The following is a 21359-nucleotide window of genomic DNA, read 5'->3' on the forward strand; positions in this document are numbered from 1 at the left end:
AGGGACAGGACAGGAATAAAGACGCAGATGTAGAGAGTGGACTTGAGAACACGGGGAGGGGGAAGGGTAAGTGAGAGAGTGGCATGGACATATATACACTACCAAATGTAAAATCGTTAGCTAATGGGAAGCAGCCGCATAGCACAGGGAGATAAGCTCGGTGCTTTGTGTCCACCTAGAAGGGTGGGATGGGGGGGTGGGAGGGAGACACATGAGGGGGGAGATATGGGGATATATGTATACATATAGCTGATTCACTTTGTTATACAGCAGCAACTAACACAACATTGTAAAGCAATTATACTCCAATAAAGACGTTAAAAAAAAAAGCTAAGCTATATTATTTTTACCATCAACAAAACTGTAATTAGATCCCTCAAGACATGTACTAAACATTAAGGAAAAATATTAACTTTATAGTGGAGAAAACCAGCAGATACCACCTTAAGCAGATTAACCACCAGTAATAAGACATATCAAAATCATGAGCCTCTTGATGTGATAGAATAAGAAGGGTACTTCATCATTGCTGTGGTATTTTTGCCAAAAAGGTATGACCTCAGTCCAAATATGAGAAACCATCAGGCAAACATCAGGTCAATATAGGTGTATCTTAAATTATCCATATATATGCAGTAGGACCAGCTTGTACTGGCTTGTAAGAACTGATACAATTTCATGAATTTTGTAAGCCAATTGTTAAAACATAGCTTTTATTAAGAATCAAATTATACAGAAATTAAATTATATATATCTTGACACTCATCACTTCCTAATTAGTTTATTACATTTTACTCTTACGTATGCTCTTGGGTTTATTTATATCTATGATAACTGAATGGTAGAAATGCTCTGTGCTGGTGACTACTGTACATCTCTTCCTAATTCCATGTTCAGTGACATCACATAGGTAGCTTTAAATTGGCCATGGTGAGAGTATTTACACCACAGAAATCAACAAATGCTGTAAATCAGGGCTTGGTTTATTGTTTTGCTGATTGTCTTGACTTAAGGAAATGATGAAAAATGTTAATAAAGCAGATTAAATGTGTTGTGTCCATAGCTGTTATATTGTGAAAGCCACAAGAAATTGCAGAAATATTCCTCCAGTATTTGAAAGCTATTATTCTATTCAGCAAAGAGGCTGCTCACTTATTAACAAATGAGTGAAATTCTGATATATGTCTTTGTTATTTTGTTTTTGTCTTATTTATTAATGTAAATGAAAATATCAACCAGCATTGATATTGGAACTACACTCACTTGTTAACTGCTACAGTAATATGGTTATGTGTGTATTTTAATACTACATGTAGTATATATATGTACACTGTATATTATATATATTATATGTGTTTATATATAAAATTCTGTGTATATAGCATATATAGTATGTATATATATACATATATATAGTATATACATATATGTTTTTTACAGAGTCATAGATTGCTAAAAATTATTTTAAAGTTTTCAAGTGCTCCCAACTTTAGAAACAAAGTTTCACGGATAACACCTTTAAAGGTTCTAAACATAGTAAATGTATTTCAAAATAAAAACTATGCTGAAGAGTGAAAAAAATACAAGGAAGCCCAATAATACCCCGTTTTTCCCCCCAATAATAACTATTTTTTTCTCTGTCAATTGAGCTCTCAAAAAGCAAACTGTTTCACACAGATGCACTAATAGCAAGTGCACAAGTTCTGGTGCCCCTGCTTTGCAACATGTGCTTCACACATGTTTCTCTGCCCACAGGCTGATGCAGAACTAAGGGTATAGGCAGAGAGGACAATGAGATGGCCTCTCAAACCTCACAGAAATGACCACAACTGCTTGTAGATCAGTTACATTATTTTAAAAGGAGTGTGAATCTACATGCCTCACAGTCTAACACACATGAGCCTAGCAGAGCACTGCAAACTACATGCAAGTGTGCGAGCTAAATCTGAATTTAACTTCCTCTTGCAAAAGGCGAAGAAATGGCTCTGCACTGTTTGCATAAACTAAGGGTTCCTCGTTATGCCTTTCAGGGAAGAGTAACTGCTCTGTGAATATTTTCTGCTCCCAATTTTATAAAAACTTGCTTACCTGATTACCTATAATCGCCACTATTCCAATCATATATATTCGTGGGTATTTGTGGGTCAAAGTCGGAGACAGAAAGGCTAGGTCATCTCCAATGTCATACAGTATTTATCCTCTGGAGTAAAACTTATCTCTTTCCTTCTATTTTCTACTGGTTTAGCATCTATGATTTATCTTATTCATGCTATAAACATTAGAACAAAGATGTGTTAGCAATATTAAGGTGGTCTTATTACTGCTTATTTAACAGCAACACAAAGGCAGAATCTGGTAATTCTATAGTAAGTTTTTGTATCTGGCAAGCTGGGATACTGAAGGAGGGTTTTCGGTTGGATCTTAAGGCACGGAAGGCTTCGAGACGTGGAGTGTTTGTTGGTTCGATGCCTCACTGATGCCCAGATTGATCTGACTTACGTGGCTGAATAGGCAGACACTTCCTCCCCTTCGTACCACTTCATGTGCATCCTTCCAAAAGTTAGCATTTCTGGACAAAGAAGCATAACATTCCTAGAGAAAGGAGTTCTGACAGTTTTCCTTTGCTAAAAAATCTAAATAAATCTGAGGTTCTTATTTTACTTTCGTTATTAGGAATTGTAACTACCTCAACTGCAGTATAACATATTTTTTAAATTACAGGTAATTAGAAACCTTCTTTCTTTTAAACAGTGGTAAAGAAAACTCTGCCAACATTTCTTTGTGTTACTAAAAAATCTAATGCATCAGGCAAGAGATACAAAGTAAGCACACACTTGCCAATATTTCCAATTAGCACACATTTGAATACGGTAAGCCATTAGTTAGGAGAATTATTTCAAATTCAAGCTCAGCAGAACTCTCCGTAATATATACCTGTGACATTATCACCAAAATATAACATCATAGACTTGCTGTTAACAACTCAGAGATGTGTTCTGTTCACTGTGATAGTGTTAATGTGAAACATGGGGAATAAGCATCTGAAATGGACAATTCCATATTTATTGCCTGCCTTCATTTATTTTCCACATTTTACTGTTTTGATTTTAACAAAACGGGGAAAACTTTCTCACAATGCAGTCTTAACTGGCTTCTTGTGAAGTTGACTTCGTCCAGACTAGAAATTTTCATCCGGTGTGAGGATTCTGACATATTGCATCAACACCCTTCTTCTGCTTTAAACAAGAAAATATATTTAGTCCATTTCCTATGACAAGTGAGCGGATGCTGTTACGGTGCTCAGAATATATTTATATTATTTATGTTAGAAAAATAAATTTCAGGGACTAATTTAGGGGCCACTGTCGATTTTATTGTTCTGTTCACACAACCTGTATGACAGCATCTCCGATTTTGACAATTTTGGCTTAAATAATAATCAAATGAAGGTCCACACTTCAAGTATGTATTTTTATAAGGACCTATACTATAGAGAAAATTTAAAAATACTGTGCTTTGGGACGATTTAAGAAGTTTGAAGACTTAGATACTTCAGCTTTAGGCAATCTGTGCCTCCTTCTAAAATAATCCTGATCTGATGGCATGAGTGAAATGTCCAGATCTTGGGGACCACAGGCTAAAATCACATCGTAAATCAATCTGAAGAACTACAAAGATGTACTTTTAATGCTAACAGATCATCTTCTCTCATCATCAAAGTTATTACTGTAATTTATGTTCAGCTTTTTTGAAAGCTTCTCGTTGGTATATTGGTATTCTGTTGAGTACATCGTTAAACCAGTAACATAATGAATGGGGTGCACATACATGGATGTGAATGTGCGTGTAGTGTGCACACACACGTGTGTGTATGTGCATGTTGTAAAATTCACATCACTCCCTGAGTTATCACACCTGAGTTTTTTTTAAGAACATCACTCTATGCCTTTATAACATCTTAATGTTTATATGGTTTCAAAATGACTTTGTAGTATCACAGGAAGAAAGCTGGCCTAAGAATTTGAAAACTAATATTTGAGTCCTGGCTTTTCTAATTAATTGCTGTGTAGTCCCATCCTTCTTTATCTGTGAAGCGGGGAATAATAAAATTTGCCTTTTTTAATCATATCAATGGAAAATAATAAGTGTTAGTGAGGACGTGGAGAAATTGGAAACCTCCTACATTGCGGTGGGAATGTAAAATGGTACATTTGACGTGGAAAACAGTCTGGCAGTTCCCAAAAGTTAAACATAGAGTTGCTATATGACCCAGCCATTCCACTCCTGGCTATCTACCCAAGAACGTTGGAAACGTACGTCCACATAAAAACTTGTACACTAATGTTCATAGTGACATTATTTAAATAGCCCCAAAGTGGAAACAACCCAAATGCCCATCACTTAATGAATGGATAAACAATTTTGGTCCATCCATACAATGGAATATTATTCAACAATAGAACGAATGAAATACTGTTACAGACTGTGACATGGCTGAACCTTGAAAACGCTGTGCTAAATGAAAGAAGCCAGTCAGAAAAGGCCACGTCTTGTGATTCCATTTATATGAAATGTCCAGAACAGGCAAATCCATAGAGACGGAAAGAAGATTAATGGCTGCCAGGGGTTGGGCATAGAGGATGAGGGAGGAATGAGAAGTAACTTCTAATGGGCATGGAGCTTCCTTTTGGAGTGATGAAAATGTTCTGGAATTAGATGATGATGATTCTTGCACAACTCTGTGAAAATGATTAAAAAAAAAAAACTGAATTGCATACTTTAAAATGGTGAACTTTATGGTATAGGAATAAAAAAGTAATTAAAAAAAACAAAACCCTGCCCTGCCTATATCAGAGGATTGTTGTAAGAACCAAATAAAACTGGAAAATGCTATGGAATCTAAGTCACATACAGGAATCCACTGCATAGAGAAGGACACAGCCCTCAGGGTTTGTAACTGGAAAAAGAAGGTTTGCATGAAAATCATCTTTACGTCCCGTCATGGGAAGAGTCACAGAGACAGTTAATGCCACTCAGGACGCTCGCTGTGAAGAGCTTTATGGAAGAGTTATAAACTCACAAAAAAGAATCTATTTTAAAGAATGGAAAGCACAGGAGAGATGTAGAGAAATGGAGCTTTTTGCTGGAATCTGCCACTATCTACTTTACGTGTTAGTACCAGTTGTATAATAACTGCCCTACTGGGCTGAAAAACCCTGATGGGCAGAAGCTTCATTTGCTTCTTCTCCATTTTTTGTACCCCTGGTCACAGTGCCCTGCCTGCGTGACTGCTCACCTGATACCAGAAGAGCTTTGTTGAGACTTAAAAAAAACAAAACAACAACAAAAACAATATTCTCTTTGGAACCTTTGGAGCAAAGTCTACAGCTACTGAATGGGCTGCAAGCACCACCCTCTGAGGGTTTCACATAGTGTCGTTTGCTTGTTTAAATGAGGAAGGATGTGAGCTCACCCTAGGGCTCCAGGCAGAGCCAGAATTGAGGTCAGTTCATTCCTCTAGGCCACCATGGTGTGTCTCCTCCAAACTCGCCCTCAGGGCTGCTCTTTGCAACTTCCCAGGTGTGATTATCACACAGTCTTCCCTGACCTTTTTGCCCTTATCTAACTTGAGCTCACTGCAGTACTTGCCACCAGGACCATTCCTTTAGGACTCTTGCCTTTCTTAGCTTCCAGAACAACTCTCTCCTCTCTTCTCTTCCTTCCTACTTGGCCGTTCCCTCTTAGGAGTCTTTGTGACCACCTCTCTGGCTTAAGCCCTCTGTGGCTTTACTAATTCACCCTCTGCTCTTCGTGGACAGCAGTATGTCTTTCCTTACCTGCATCAGTCAAACCCTAACACTTTGCTGGTGACGGGGCTTCAGTTACTGCTTACATGTCCCTGATTCCCAAATCACAGTTCCAGCTAAGGCCTTTCTCGTGATCTCCATAACCAAATATCCAACTATGAAAGGAAAATTCCGTTGCGTGTCTCACAGCCCACTCAGTCTCAGTGTGTCTAGGATAAGCTTCTTGAACTTCTCTAGCCAGTGCCTCTGTGTCACTGACATGAGCCCTGAGATGCAGCCAGAAATCCAGGAACCATTCTAGATTTTTCTCTCCTTCTCTTCTCTCCTTCCAGTGAGTCATCGATTGCAGCACGTTTGACCTCCCTAATGTCTCTCATATCCTTCTGTCTTAGATTGTGTTCTCTCTAAAGCAGACTCTGAGACAAGTATCTGGGTTCAAGGAATTTATTGGGGAGTTTATATTTCCCAGGAAGCACCATGAGGGAGCAGGGAAATGAGATGGGAAGGAAGAAAACCTATAAAGGGTGTGTCGATAAGCAGTCTAGCTGTGGAATCTCTGAGAAACCATGTAGAACCCACCAATGACAAGGAAGAATTGTCCCACCAATGACAAGGAAGCTGGGGTATTTATCTACCAAACCTGCCACCCCTTCTTGTTTGAGGTTGCCCCTTTAGGGGAAGAAAATTACCCTTCTGAGTTCTTGGCTGAGACCCCTGTAATAAAAAACATATTAACAAGAGAAAAATAAACAAAAGTTTATTAACACATATACTCCATATATACATGGGAATTACCCAGAGAGTGACTCAAAGAAGTGGCTTTGAATTCAAGCATAAGTACCATCTTAATAGAGGAAGAAGTGGGTATACGTATGTCTCTTAGGGGAGAGTAAACGATTTGAGGGAAAGATTAACAGACCTTAGAAGACTAGGTACGAGATATAATAGTTTGTGACAGAGTTTGTCTGCCAGTGGTGTCAATTTCAGGTCTTGTCCTGTGATAAGGGTCAATCCTCACTGCTTGATGACACTCCCAGGGAGGTGATCCATGACACTTGAGTTTCTTTGGAGGATCTCTCTTTAGGCAGATAAGGAATGTCAGAGACAGGCTCTCCCTGCATTTGCTGTTTTTAAAGTGCAGACAACTCCAAACAATCAATATACCAAAGTGACGTATTTTGGGCTGGCGTGCCCTGAGCTCCTATCGTCTTATTTTGGGGTGGCATATTCTGTTACCCTTTACCCCTCGCACAGTGAGTACCTCCTGTAGCCAGAGACCACCCTCAGACAGAGACTCAGAAGCCATCAGAGTGGATGGAAATGATCTTCAGAGGACGTCTGGGAGAGCCAGGGGCAGGGAGGCAGCCGAGAGCCTGTGCTGCCCTCTCCACTCTGCTCCATCCCAGCTGCCACTTCCCATCACTTCTCAGCTGAACCACTGAGCTGTCTCCTTGAAGTTTTAATTTTTTTTATGTTTAACTTTAGATTTTTACATATCCTGCCAGAGTCATCTTTAACGCATACACACACGCACACACACACACCCGACCATTGCATACCTCCCTTCCCTTTAATTAGAAACCCTTAAGAGTCCCCATAGTTTCTGGGATGAAACCCAATTCCCTTAGCCTGTGCTTCCTAAACTATAGGCAAGTTTGATGCCCCAGGCACCCAGGACAGCATAGAAAACTCACAGGGGTGGGGCAGGATACTTTAAAATTTGCAAAGAAATACAGATAATCAACATCTGTTGGACACCATGTAGACTATTAGGTTCAAGATAATGTACAGTTTCAAAATTATGCAACATTCCTTTCTATGATGCCGTGTTACTCCCAAGCTGGGTTTTTGTTTTTGTTTTTTTCTTTTAAGTAAATTTTATTTAAAAAATTTTTAAAATTAAAAAAAATTTTTTTGAAATATAGTTGATTTACAATGTTGTGTTAGCTTCAGGTGTATGTAGAAAACCAACTTATGGTTACCAAGCTGGGTTTTTGACTATTATTGTGATTTAAAAGGAAACACTGAGTGAAAAATCATGTGGAAAGGAAATGTGGGTGGCAGAGTCCAAACCAGTTCCAAAGTTTACGGACTTGCGCTGTACCAACAGGAGCCCCATTCCATTAGCAAACAATTATGGTTATTTAAGAGTGAAATCAAAGTATTATGTTTCCTCTCACTTTATGTGTATTACTTTTTCAAATGGCTACTGAGTTGTTAGTACACAAATACTTACATTGTTTGCACCCAGCTATTGAAGAAAGGAAACCCTTAGGCATTTCTTTTTGCCTAAGGGAAGCATGAAGAAATGACTGAAACACTAAGGGTGCTGTGAGCTGAAACATTTGGGAACCCCTACCTTAGGCTTTTCTCATAAGGCTCTTGCCAACCTCTTACTCATCTACCCCTACTTCATATTCAAATTTTTCACACCATAGAAGGTCTGAGAAGGTCATCAGGCCTCTATTCCATAGCATGAACTCTTCCTTCTGCCAAGATTACCTTTCTTAGTCCCCCACCCGCTTCAACTAGCCCTCCACAACTCAGCTTCAGGAACACTTCGGCTAGGACAAGAGTCCCCTGACTGGTGCTTTTTGCCCCAGGCAGGATTTAGATGCCCATGTGTCCCCATAGCATCCTATGCACAGAATGTGGGGCACGATTTGTGCTGTCTCCCACCAGTGATTCCCTTGTCTGTCTGCCACACTAGTCCATGATTTCAGTGAGCTCCATTGGCATCGACTTTTTGTTTACTCTGACCTTCATGGTGTTTTTATTGGGATCATGTTAATTTAATTTATGGTTGATTATCATGAATGCCTAACATGGTATTATAGTTTCTCCCAAAACAGTAAGTTAATGAATCAAAGGATGAAGGTAAATGTAAGAATGAATGTAAGAATATAAGAATGAACCTTTACTCTTTTCCTTCTTGTTTATATTTTAAACATTTTATGTCATGATGCCTTTGCATATGCCACAGGACCTTTGCATATGCCACCCTCTCTGTCTTGAAAGATCTTCCCTCCCGCTTCACTTGGGTTATCTACCCTCTTCATCTAGTCATCTTCCTCAGGGAAAAGTTTTACATTTATCTTTGTATGATTATTTGAATTTTGTTTCTTCTTCCCTGGACCACAAGCTCCGTGAGGGTAGGGACAGGGTCTGTCTCACTCACCACTAACATCCATTATTGGGCATATTACCTGACACATAGCAAGCAGTCAGTAAATGTGGAATGAGTGTGGGATGAATAAATGAATGATTAATCTATGAAAGCTTCGTTTGTAAGTATCAAGACCTGATGGTTATTTTAAAGAGACTGTGAGAAACAATTTTTCCCACAGAAAGTGAGAAAATTTCCTACTTTGTGAGAACTGAAGGCATTTAGGTAAGGGAGGGCAGGGATTGGGATTTTAATATTTGGTTGGAAAGAAATCAGGAACTATTTTAGGTTTCTGAAATAAGGAGTAAGGGTCAAAACAGGGCTGAGTACAATATCCAAAGTTATGTTTACTTAACCACCTCAAAATAGATTCCCCTGCCATTTAAAAGCTGCCATGTTTTCATTTACTGGAAATTGATGAAGTTAGATCAACGATAATGCCATGTCTTTGTTCATTCCTTGGTTAGAAAACCTCAGACTTAAACGTTTCCTAGTGCGAACTCTCACTGAATATACATGAAGTGCATTGTTTTACAACATGCTGTTCAGTGAAATGGTAGCACACTTGGCACTACTGAGCATTTTAGGAGGAGAAGGGAGAAAACAACAACAAGAAAGAACATAAAACAAATTGTGTCTTCTGTAGCCCTTAATGAAGGTCTTTGGAGTAAAATGGAATGTCAACACCAACTTTAGAGGAGACGTTCTTTGCAAAGGTTGGGAAAAGTTTGATTTGCACATAGTTTCCTTATTCTCAGTGATATTTTAAACATTTCATCCTTTTCCCTCCCTTCCTCCTATCTTGTTTTCTTTTTTACCATCTTTATTTCCAAGTGACTATTTAAAAAAAAAAAAAGTAGTGCTAATCTGCTATTTTTTTCAATTTAATAGATTGATTCTTAGGTATCAAGATACTAATCTAAATTTTTAAATTAAGAACATTACAGGTAACAACCTAAAAAATACAACTACCCAGTACACAGTTAATTAAATGTCTCTGAATTGTTACTGTTTGAGGTTGATAAGCCCCAAGTATGAATTCTTCAGCTCAAAGCAGGAAGTGATATTAAGAAGACAGTAGAAAGGAAAAATAATTAGCTAGTCTTTTTTAAGAGGTTGCATTAACGGTGTCTGTGCAGCCCTGACTAACTTTGTCAATTCAGTCTCTTGTTTCAAGATTCAGTCATTTGAGGTATTATGTAGATTTCTATATTATGTAGATTTCAGGCACCATGTAAACAAAGGACTAATGTAAAGATTATTTTATTGTATATATTTCTGTGAATTAATTTTAAGCAGTTATACTAGGCTTCTGTTTTATGTCTATGGGCATTTTGAAAAATGAAATTACATATATATTGCTAATCTAAAAACTCATCTTGAAGTTTGCTACAAATCAGAGTGTTTGAGATCACCTAGAAGGAACGTCTAGTTCAGTCCTGAGACAGTCAGGATTGCCTGGGTCATGGTTAGGTGACTTCCAGCATGTCAGTGGATTACAGCCACACGTGTTTAGTTCTCACCCAGTCTGCGTGTTCATCATGGGTGGCTGCAGCTCCCCTGAAACCTCACCTTCCCTCCGGGACCTGGCTGACATGGGTGCCTCTCACTAGAACAATGCCTGTCACCACAGCAGAAGTGAAAGAGAGAAGACAGTTCTGAAAGCTTCTGCACATCACTTACCCTCACATTTCATTAACTAGAACCAGTCATATGGCCCTACCTACGTTTACTAGGACAGGGAAACAAGGAAGTATGATCTTTCCTCAGGGAAAAGGTACCAAATATTTGTGAAAAGTCTACCACGCACTCCTTCGTTTTGTTTTGTTTTTTTAAATTTTATTTATTTATTTATTTATTTTTGGCTGTGTTGGGTCTTCGTTTCTGTGCGAGGGCTTTCTCTAGTTGCGGCGAGCGGGGGCCACTCTTCATCGCAATGCGCGGGCCTCTCACTATCGCAGCCTCTCTTGTTGAGGAGCACAGGCTCCAGACGCGCAGGCTCAGTAGTTGTGGCTCACGGGCCCAGTTGCTCCGCGGCATGTGGGATCTTCCCAGACCAGGGCTCGAACCTGTGTCCCCTGCATTGGCAGGCAGATTCTCAACCACTGCCCCACCAGGGAAGCCCCCACTCCTTCGTGTTTTGGACATGCAAACATCACTGGGACAATTAAGGAACTTGCCCAGGATCACTGGTAGAGCTGAGATTGGATCCAGATCCCTGTTTCCCCTTCCTCCCAATGCTCTTGCATGTGAACTTGTAGACTTGTACAGTGGCTACAGGCCATTGTAGCCAGAGTCACAGAGAAGGATGCTATCTGGAGAGGCTGGCTGCTCCCCAGGGCCTGTCTCACACATGGTGTCACTTTGACACGGTCAACACATTCTCTCTCTGGATCTGTGGGTCCAACATTTGCTCTTGTTAAGGTATCTTGTACCAGTCAGGAATCAGTCATGGAAGCAGAGCCATTATACATTTTGGTGTAAGGGATTTATATAGGAATTAGAACTTAAACCATCTGGGAGGATCTGGGAAAATGAAGGTCCCCGAGGGAACCTGAAGGCTCAGAGGAGTCACAAACCAGTTACTCTGATAAACCAAGCATGTCCGGTCACCAGAATAGGATGGTGAAGATGTTTGTAGGAATCCCATGGGAAGCTGGGCTTCTATGTGACTGTCACCCCTGTAGGACCACCATTAAGCATCTGTGGTTGTCCTGGGGCCACGATGGGTCAACTGGCTCAGGAACTGATGGAGAGTGACAGCAACCTGCAACTTATGGGCCCCTCTGTGCTAGTTTGTAACTGCATCTCACCATTACAACCTTCAGATTGTCATGGCTACTACTTCACCTCTGCCTTTCAAACCTAACTTGTAAACAGCACAGGGCAAGGATTCTAGAAACATAGTTACAGCTTAACCAAGCAGACTAGACAACCTCTAACACATTCCGAGTTTGCAGAGGCCTAGTCAGACCCATGCTAACACAATGTATTAGTTTCCTCCTGCTGCTGTGACTAATTACTACAAACTTTGGGGCTTACAACCACATGAATTTATTACCTTACAGATCTGGAGTTCTGAAGTTTAAAATGGGTCTAACTAGGCTATAATCGAAGTGTCGGCAGGGCTTAGAGTTCCTTCTGGGGGCTCTAGAGGGGAATCTGTCTGTTGCCTTTTCCGGCTTCTACAGGCCTCATCACTCTAACTTCTGCTTCTATCCTCACGTTTCCTTCTCTCAATCTAACTTTCCTGCCTCCGTCTTTTCTGTTAGGACCTTTGTGATTGCGTTAGACCCACCCGAATAATCTAGGATAATCTTCCTGTCTCCAAATCATTGACTTAATCACATCAGCAAAGCCCTTTTTGCCATGTAAGGTGACATATTCACAGGTTCTGGGGGCTGGACATGAATGTCTTTGGGAGGCCAGTATTCTGCCAACTGCGCTGTCACAAGATCCTGATGGTCTGTAACAGAGCTTGGCCAAATAATAGCCTGTGGGTCAAGTCTGGCCCATTGCCTGTTTGTATAAATAAAGTTTTCTTGGAAAACAGCCGTGCCCATTTGTTCATGTATTGTTTTTGGCTGCTTTTGCACAACGATAGCAAAATTGAGTAGTTGGAACTGAGACTGCAAGATCCACAAGCCTAAGATATTTACTGTCTGATCTTTCGTAGTGAAAGTTTCTTGACCCCTGGTCTGTAGGCCAGAAGATTGATTTGTTGATTTATAATAAGACACTTGGCTATACAGCAGCTCCAGCAACTTTAGGTTTGTGAGATAATATTATTTCACAATGTCTAATCTGTGTGCAAAGCTAAATTATGCTAAGGTTAACTACAATGCAAGAAAGCGCTTCCAACTATTTGTAAGCCAGCGAACACTCACATGAGTCGTGAGCATGGATGTTACCGCTTGAACTGTAACCGCGGACGTCCCCGGGGCTGGACACTCGTGACCATGGGTGAGGCCATCCCTTCCCCTGGGACAACACTGTAGAATTCTGTACAAAACTGATGCAGTCTTACACTCTAGATTCCTTTTGCATGCTGAAGGTTGCAATCTTTATTCCCACAGAGTTAAAAAAAAAAAAAATTGTTGAGGCTATAGCCACACGCTATTCACCATAATTAGAATTTGATTATTACCTCAAATTCCTTAGCTGCCCAGGCAAAGGCTATAGCTTAGTTTGGATTGTTTTGTTTTATCAAGGGCTGATTTCATTTATTTTAGATTCATTTTATGTGATTTTATTTGCGAAGGTAATCGTATCTTCAAATTTTATTGATCACTGTATCCTCCATCCTGTACCATCCACAGATAAATTTTCTTTGATATGACTTACAAGGCTCTAACAGTATCCTTTTTTCAATCATACTCCCATTCCGTTAGTTCCAACATGGGGGGAATGCTTTTTTTAAAATGTTTCTTCCACCTGCAAGGAAACAAGATAATTAATGCAAACATCAATGTACAGTTTTAACATGGTTATATGGTTTATCTCTCTGTGCCTTGTGAGGCAAAAGATTGGGATTTTGCCAGGTTAAGAGGTAATTGATTAAGTTTTTCCTTCAGTTCAAAAAAGTGGTAAACAGTACAGATTCCATTAACTATCTCCAGGACTTTTCATCATAAAGAAAAATCAAGATGCATCAGGTAGAATCATGAATAACTTGGTGGATATTCAAATGCAATGTGATTTCTTGAAACTTTCATTGTCTCCAGTTTTGACATCATTCATTGCTTAGCAGCACGATTGGGACAAGTGGGACTGTGGAGCAAACTGCCTGGATTTGAGTCTCAGCTCTCCATTTGCTGACTGTGTCACTGCAGCAAGTGATTTCATATCCTGAGCCTCATTCTTCTCATCTGTAGACCAGGGAAATTAATAGATTTTACCGCAAGGAGAATCGCAGTAGTTAAATTATTTCGTACATGTCAAATACTTATGATAGTACCTGCTAATATATGTATTAATAAGTTTCTTGGGACTTCCCTGGTGGCTCAGTGGTTAAGAATCCTCCTGTCGGGCTTCCCTGGTGGTGCAGTGGTTGAGAGTCTGCCTGCCAATGCAGGGGACACGGGTTCGAGCCCTGGGCTGGGAGGATCCCACGTGCCGCGGAGCGGCTGGGCCTGTGAGCCACAACTACTGAGCCTGTGCATCTGGAGCCTGTGCTCCGCAACAGGAGAGGCCACGATAGTGAGGAGCCCGCGCACCGCGTTGAGGAGTGGCCCCCGCTTGCTGCAACTGGAGAAAGCCCTCGCACAGAAGCGAGGACCCAACCCAGCCATAAATAAATAAATAATAATAAAAAAAAAAGAATCCTCCTGTCAATGAAGGGGACATGGGTTCAAGCCCTGGTCCGGGAAGATCCCACATGCCACGGAGCAACTAAGCCTGTGTGCCACGACTACTGAGCCTGCACTAGAGCCCGCGAGCCACAATTACCGAAGCCCACGTGCCTAGAGCCCGTGCTCCGCAACAAGAGAAGCCACTGCAATGAGAACCCTGTGCACCGCAACGAAGAGTAGCCCCCGCTCGCTGCGACTAGAGAAAGCCCGCACACAGCAACGAAGACCCGATGCAGCCAAAAATAAATAAATAAATTTATTTGAAAAAAATAAGTTTCTTCATCATCAACTAACAAGGTGCTAAGTACTCTACATTGTAATCATCGCTATTAATAGTCTGTGAGGTTGGTATTTTTTTTAAAATTATAGTTGACATACAATATTATGTTAGTTTTGGGTGTATAACATTGTTAATCTATATTTGTATATATTATGAATTGATCACCACTGTAAGTCTAGTTAGTAAACATGTCACCATACAAAGTTATTACAATATTATTACAATATTATTGACTATATTCATTGTATCCCTGTGACTTAATTATTTTACAACTGAAAATTTGTAGCTCTTAATCCCCTTCACCTATTTTGCCCAACGCTACACTGCCCACCCCTCTGGTGACTACCAATTTGTTCTCTGTATCTATGAGTCTGTTGCAGTTTTGTTATATTTGTTCATTTTGTTTTTTAGATTCCACATATAAGTGAAATCATACAATATTTGAATTTCTCTTTCTGCCTTGTTTCACTTAGCATAATACCCTCTAGGTCCACCCATGTTGTCAGAGGTGGCAAGATATCATTTTGTATGACTGAGTAGTATTCCACTGTGTGTGTATGTGTACGTGTATATGTATGTGTATGTATGTGTGTGTGTATGTATATATATATATGTATACACACGTATATGTGTGTGTGTGTGTGTGTGTGTGTATATATATATATATATATATATATATATATATATATATATATATATATATATATACACCACATCTTCTTTACCCATTTATCAATCAGTGGACACTTAGGTTGCTTCCATATGTTAGATGTTGTAAACAGTGCTACAATGAACACGGGAGTGGATATATCTTTTCAAATTAGTGTTTCTGTTTTCTTTGTATAAATACACAGAAGTGGCATTGATGGATCTTATGTTAGTTCTATTTTTTGATTTTTTAGAAACCTTACTGTTTTGCATTGGGCCTGCATCAATATACATTCCCACCAATAACACACAAGGGTTCCCTTTTCTCCATGTCCTCGTCAACACTTGTTATTTGTTGTCATTTTGATGATAACATTTTGATGACAGACATGAATAGTATCTCACTTTGTTTTTGATTCACATTTTCCTGATGATTAGTGATATTGAACTTCTTTTCATGTGTCTGTTGGCCATCTGTACATCTTCTTTGGAAAAATGTCTATTCAGGGCCTTTGTCCATTTTTTAATCAGATTGCTTTTTTTTAATGTTGAGTTGCATGAGTTCTTTATATATTTTGGATATTAACTTCTCATCAGATATATCATTTGCATTCAGTAGATTGCCTTTTGTTTTGTTGATTGTTTCCTTGACTGTGCAGAATCTTTTTAGTTTGATGTAGTCCCTCCTAGCACATAAAGTATCTGCTAAAAAATCAGCAGATTGGGGGTTCTCATGTATGTAACTAGTTGTTTTTTTTTTTTCTTGCTGCTTCTAAGATTCTCTCTTTAACTTTTGACATTTTAATCACAGTATGTCTTGGTGTGGGTCTCTTGGATTCACCTTGTTTGGGACTCTTTGTGTTCCTGGACTTGGATGTCTGTTTCTTTCACCAGGTTAGGGAAGTTTTCAGCCATTATTTCCTCAAATAGTTTTTATGTCCCTTTCTCTCTCTCCCCACTCCTTCTGGAAACCCTATAATGTGAATGTTAGTTCACTTGATGTTGTCTCAGAGATCCTTTAAACTATCCTCATTTTTTAAATTCTTTTTTTTAATCCTCATTTTCTAAATCTGGTTGGGTGATTTCCACTACCCTGTCTTCCGGGTTGCTGATCCATTATTCTGCATCCTGCATCCTCTCATCTACCATTGATTTTCTCTAGTATATTTCCCATTTCAGTTATTGCATTCTTCAGTTCTGATTTGTTCTCTTTTATATTTTTCCTATCTCTTTGTTGAAGTTCTCACAGAGTTTATCCCTTCTTCTCCTGAGTTTGGTGAACATATTTATGACTATTATTTTGAAAACCTTTCTGGTAAATTGCTTATCTCCATTTCATTTAATTCTTAAATTATCTTATTTTATCTTTTTCTTGTTTAGCAGGTGTCTCTTTGTCTACTCTTTTTGCCTAATTCTCTGTGTTTGTTTCTATGTGTTAAGTATATCAGCTACATCACCTGGTCTTGGAAAAGTAGCCTTATGTAGAAGGTGTCCTGTGGGGCTCAGTGGCATGATCCCCCACTGGTCACCAGAGCCAGGTGCTCCACAGGTGTCCCCTGTTTGGACTGCAAACACCCTTCTGTTGTGGTTGGGCCATGATTGCTGCAAATACACTGGTGGGCAGGGATGGCCCATGACCCGTCTACCTGTGTGGCTTGGCTGTAACTGCTTCAGATGCCCTGATGGGCGGGGATGGTCCCCAGACAAGGTGATTGAGAGATATGGCCATGACTGCTATGATTGTGCTGATATGAGGGGCTGGCCCCCTGGAATGGGAGCTGCTACAGAAGAGTGCCGATACCAGCCAGGACCATCCACTGAGTGGGGTGGGGCAGGAGCCACTTTGGAGGGGCCAGCTGGGGAAGGTGGGTTGTGTGAGGTGAGTCCTCAGGGGAACACAGTGTTAGCTAGGTTGATATAGAAATGGTACCCACCAGTGCCAGGCGAGCTAGGTGGAAGGAGAGTGAAAAAAAAAAAATGGAGTTTGTTATCACTTCCATCCATGCAGAAAGTTCCACTAAACATCTGTCCCTCCTGCACATGCCCTAAAATTAGTCAATGAATCTCCTTCTCATTTTTCAAGCTGCTGCCTATGCACAGCGACTTGGAGGGAGTGAGTTTCTGCACAAGCTCTTCAAGAACAGAGCCTCAGTTTCCCACAGCCTGCCATCCATCCCGGATGTAAGCCCTGCTGGTTTTCAAAGTCAGACATTAAGGGAACTTGTCTTCCCAGTGCAGGTTCCCCAGGCTGGGGAGCCCAAGGTGGGGCTTGGACCCCTTACTCCTCAGCGGAGAACTCCATGGTGTTCATATCTCCCACTTTTGTGGGTTGCTGTACCAGGGTGTGGGATCTGACTAGACTGTGTGTCTGTCCCTCCCACCCATCTCATTATGGCCTTTTCTCTGTATCCTTAGTTGTAGAAAATATGTTCTGCTGGTCTTCAAGTTATTCTCAGAGATAGTTGTTTTATTCGTAGTTGTAGTTTTGGTGTATCTGTGGGAGGAGGTGTGCTCAGGATCTTCCTATTTTGCCATCTTGTTCCAGACCTCTCTCTCTTTTTTCTTTTTCAACAGACAAAGAAATTGAGGGTCAGAACAGTTAACTAGCTTGCTGAGGGTTGCATGTCTAGAAAATTGTAAAGCTAAAGATAGAATTCTGTTCTGTCTGGTTACAAAGACTGTGGACTTAACTCGCCAACTGTAAAACATGAATTCTTTGAATTGCACCTTGAATTTAGGGCCAAGGTACAGCATTCCTTTGCAATTCAGAAGCTGGTATTTGATTGAACACAGTATGGTGGTACCTCAGCTGACTGGAGCTCCTGAGAATACATCACCTGGACAGTCGAGCCAAAACCTAGACTTGACAAAACTTTTAGAATATTATTTGATATTTGGGTACATGCCAAAACTTTAAAAATATTATTTAATTTTGGTAGAACTCTCTGTAAAATATATTATACATTTCTCTGTCTTCTTATACAGATTATATTGAAGATGATTTAAGATTATATTAATGACTCAATCATTTATCACTATGAACTTCATTTTTATTCTGTCTTCTAATATAGGTACATTATGAGAGTTTACTGAAATAAAGAGGACTATTGTTGACATAGACTGTTATGTATTTTTAAGTTCCTGTGCTTGGTTTGTAAAGTTTTAGATGTTTCCTGTCACAGTGGTTGCTACTTCTCCTTATCAGTGTACCTGTTTGGACTGTCAGTCTTCCAAAAATCCGCCAGAAATATCTATTGATCAAGCACAGCTGGGTTTATTAAACCTATTGAAAGATGAGAGACCATAACCTTGATAGTCTTGGTAGTGCTTCAAATGAGGAAATTCAGGGAGATTATGTATAGTGTATGGTATGAACTGGGTGATTTTAAGATGGGTCTTACAAGGCAGGGAAGTGGCTGTGGTTTTGCAGAGGTTAATGCATAATAGCTTTGGACTGGTGGTCACAGTGAGGGGACAGATCTAAAGCAAGCCGTGATGATCAGTCTGTTGGTATTAATAAGCAGGCTATTTCAGTTGGTTCATGGTTACGTTTTACAAGAACATGTTATTTCCTGGAGTAAGAAGTTAAGTTATTTTTGCCTGGCTCCAATATTAAAATAAGCAAGTATATTTGATTTCAGAATTGCATAGTACAAGGACAAGAAAGTATATTGGTTTGCTTTCTCACTTGCCTTTATGATTTGGCATTTCTATATGCTATGGAATGGGAAACATGATAACTGGAATTGTGAGTTGACAGTCACTAAAAGTTAAGTGGGAGCCTGAGAAACTGACTTGGGCACGCGTGTTTTGTGTTTAGGCAGAAACCACTTTTTTTTTGCTTAATTCCTTGTTGGCTTCTTAATGTCATGTAAGCAACATTGTTGACTCGCTGATCATTCGCTAGGCGTCTGTTACTTGATTGCAAATGATGGGTTGGTCAATTTTAGTAGAAAGTGAATCAAAGAGCTTTTTAGGCCTCAAAGTAGTACTAGTTGTTTTTTTCTCCTTTATTAATATTTTATTTGTATTATTATATTGAGTTTTTCACAGCCCTTAATAACCTTCTTTTTTGAATTTGAAAATTTATAAAGTAATGCTGCTTGGATGCAACGTTTTTGCTTTTGTTTTTTTGGTTTTTTTTTTAACCATGAACTTTAGAATGTCTGGGGATTTTATCCATACTTTTGGAAAAGTTCTTCTGGAGTACTTGAGCTATACTATTGAAGTAAATAGTCTGAGACATTGGAATTTGGAATGGAATGCATGGGAGATAAAGTTATTGAGCAAGTATGAAGTATATAATTAATATCTAAAATAAAATGTGTATTGTTTACATCTGCAGTCTAGTGATTGGAGAATAGTAAAAAAGATCAAAGGTCCTAATTGTATAGTAGCAAACTGGGAAAAGAATGAATTTGATCCATTATTTAAAACTTCTGGCTGTTTATAGTAACTTAAACCAATTGAATAATAAAATACTTGTTCTGGCCGGCAAAAATTCTTTCTAAGAATTATGTATGGTAAGAGGATATGAGAAACTGATCAAACAAGGGTTTTGAAGCCTCATTAGCCATGGAATTTTTAGTGACGCGACATGGATATTGTAGACTTGGATTTATTTTGAAATGACAGAAATTTCCTAACAATATTTGAAACCTATTTTGGTTACTGCTGTCGATGTTTGCTTTTCTTGTCTTTACTTTTTTTTCAATCACATATTCAGTACTATAATTTATTGGCCTCTGGCCCAGGGACGTGGGGAACAAGCCTTCAGCAGCTTTTTACACTAAAAAGTAAGTTCAAGTTTTATTATTGAATTAACAGCTTTCATGTAGGGAGAATTTGTGGAAACCATACTGTAGATGACAATGTGACCTCTTTTTCTTTCTTTTAGTTAATTTTCCTACTCTCGACTAGAATGTAGATATTTTATATATATCTAATTATATATCTAAATTTACACTTAATAAAAAGTACATATATATGTGTGTATATATATGTATAGGTATTTTATTAAATATAGGGGATAAAAGAAAACCTGCCTGCACTGCACATCTGAATATTTCTTAGGATGTACATTTATGTGAAATACCAGGTGAGACAGGTTATGATTCATTTTATGTCATATAACATGAGTTAAAATAAAGTCTATTTAGTAACACAGATGCCAAAGTAAGGAAAGACAAATATAAGCCTCTGGGACCAAATGTAGGTGACTCTGCTCCAGTGGTTTATGAGTGTGGTCATGATATTGAATTCAACAATGCACAAACAGCATTTATTGAGAACCTACCTATTAAGTGCCAGGAGCCCATGCTGGGTACTGCAGATCTCGAAATAAATGGCTTTGGTTCTGAAAATTTCACAGTACGTTGTCCCTTGCTATCCAAGGGGGACTGGTTTCAGTACCCCCCACAGATAACAAAATCCACCAATACTCACATCCCTTACATAAAATGCCATATAACCTACACACATTCTTCCATATACTTTAAATCATATCTAGATTACTTATAATACCTAATACAATGTAAATGCCATGTAAGTAGTTATAAATACAAGGTAAATATTATACAAATATTTGCCTGCACATGTCAAATTTAAGTTTTGTTCATTGGAACTTTATGTAATGTTTTTTCGAATATTTTTGATCCACGATTGGTAGAATCTGCAGATGCAGAACCCTTGGGATGGAGGGTCAACTGTATAACTGAAAAGTAAAGCCAGTTAATTAAACAATATAAGTAATAAAAGTATGTAAATAAAATTGATTCTGCCAAAGTATAATATTCAAACTGTTAAAACTATGATTTTCACATAAATATTAAAGTGTCAAAGATTTTGTTCACCTCATTAGTTAATGAGAGAACCAGCAAGATGATGGAACCAATTCAAAGAGCATTCGTGGAGCTAGATATTTACAGGCAACTTAATAAAGGAATATTAAGATAAGATTGCTAGGTTAGATATAAAAGTAGTTAATTCCCTACAGAGCAATAAAGCATAATTTTTAGAATTATCGTTTTTCCCAGATATACATTGTGTCTCTCCTGAATAAAAATCTACAAATTAGTATGTAACCTCACTATGTTTGCGATCTTTTC

The 21359-nt window shown here is 39.0% G+C and overlaps 1 protein-coding gene across 7 annotated transcripts in view; it reads left to right on the forward strand.

The window, feature by feature from the left end:
- Nucleotides 1-21359, forward strand: part of MACROD2 (mono-ADP ribosylhydrolase 2) — a 1951733-nt gene that overhangs the window by 1179531 nt on the left and 750843 nt on the right. The window contains exon 7 of one of the 7 annotated variants that reach the window (XM_082428624.1): nt 13724-14188. The exons of the other annotated variants lie outside the window; for them this stretch is intronic. Coding sequence (XP_082284750.1) covers nt 13724-13825 — 102 coding nt within the window. The 3' untranslated portion in view covers nt 13826-14188. Of the gene's footprint in view, nt 1-13723; nt 14189-21359 lie in introns of those variants that run through there. 7 annotated transcript variants of the gene reach the window in all.

Source organism: Balaenoptera physalus, assembly GCF_965194825.1.
Source record: "Balaenoptera physalus genome assembly, chromosome: 16".
Lineage (NCBI taxonomy): Eukaryota > Metazoa > Chordata > Mammalia > Artiodactyla > Balaenopteridae > Balaenoptera > Balaenoptera physalus.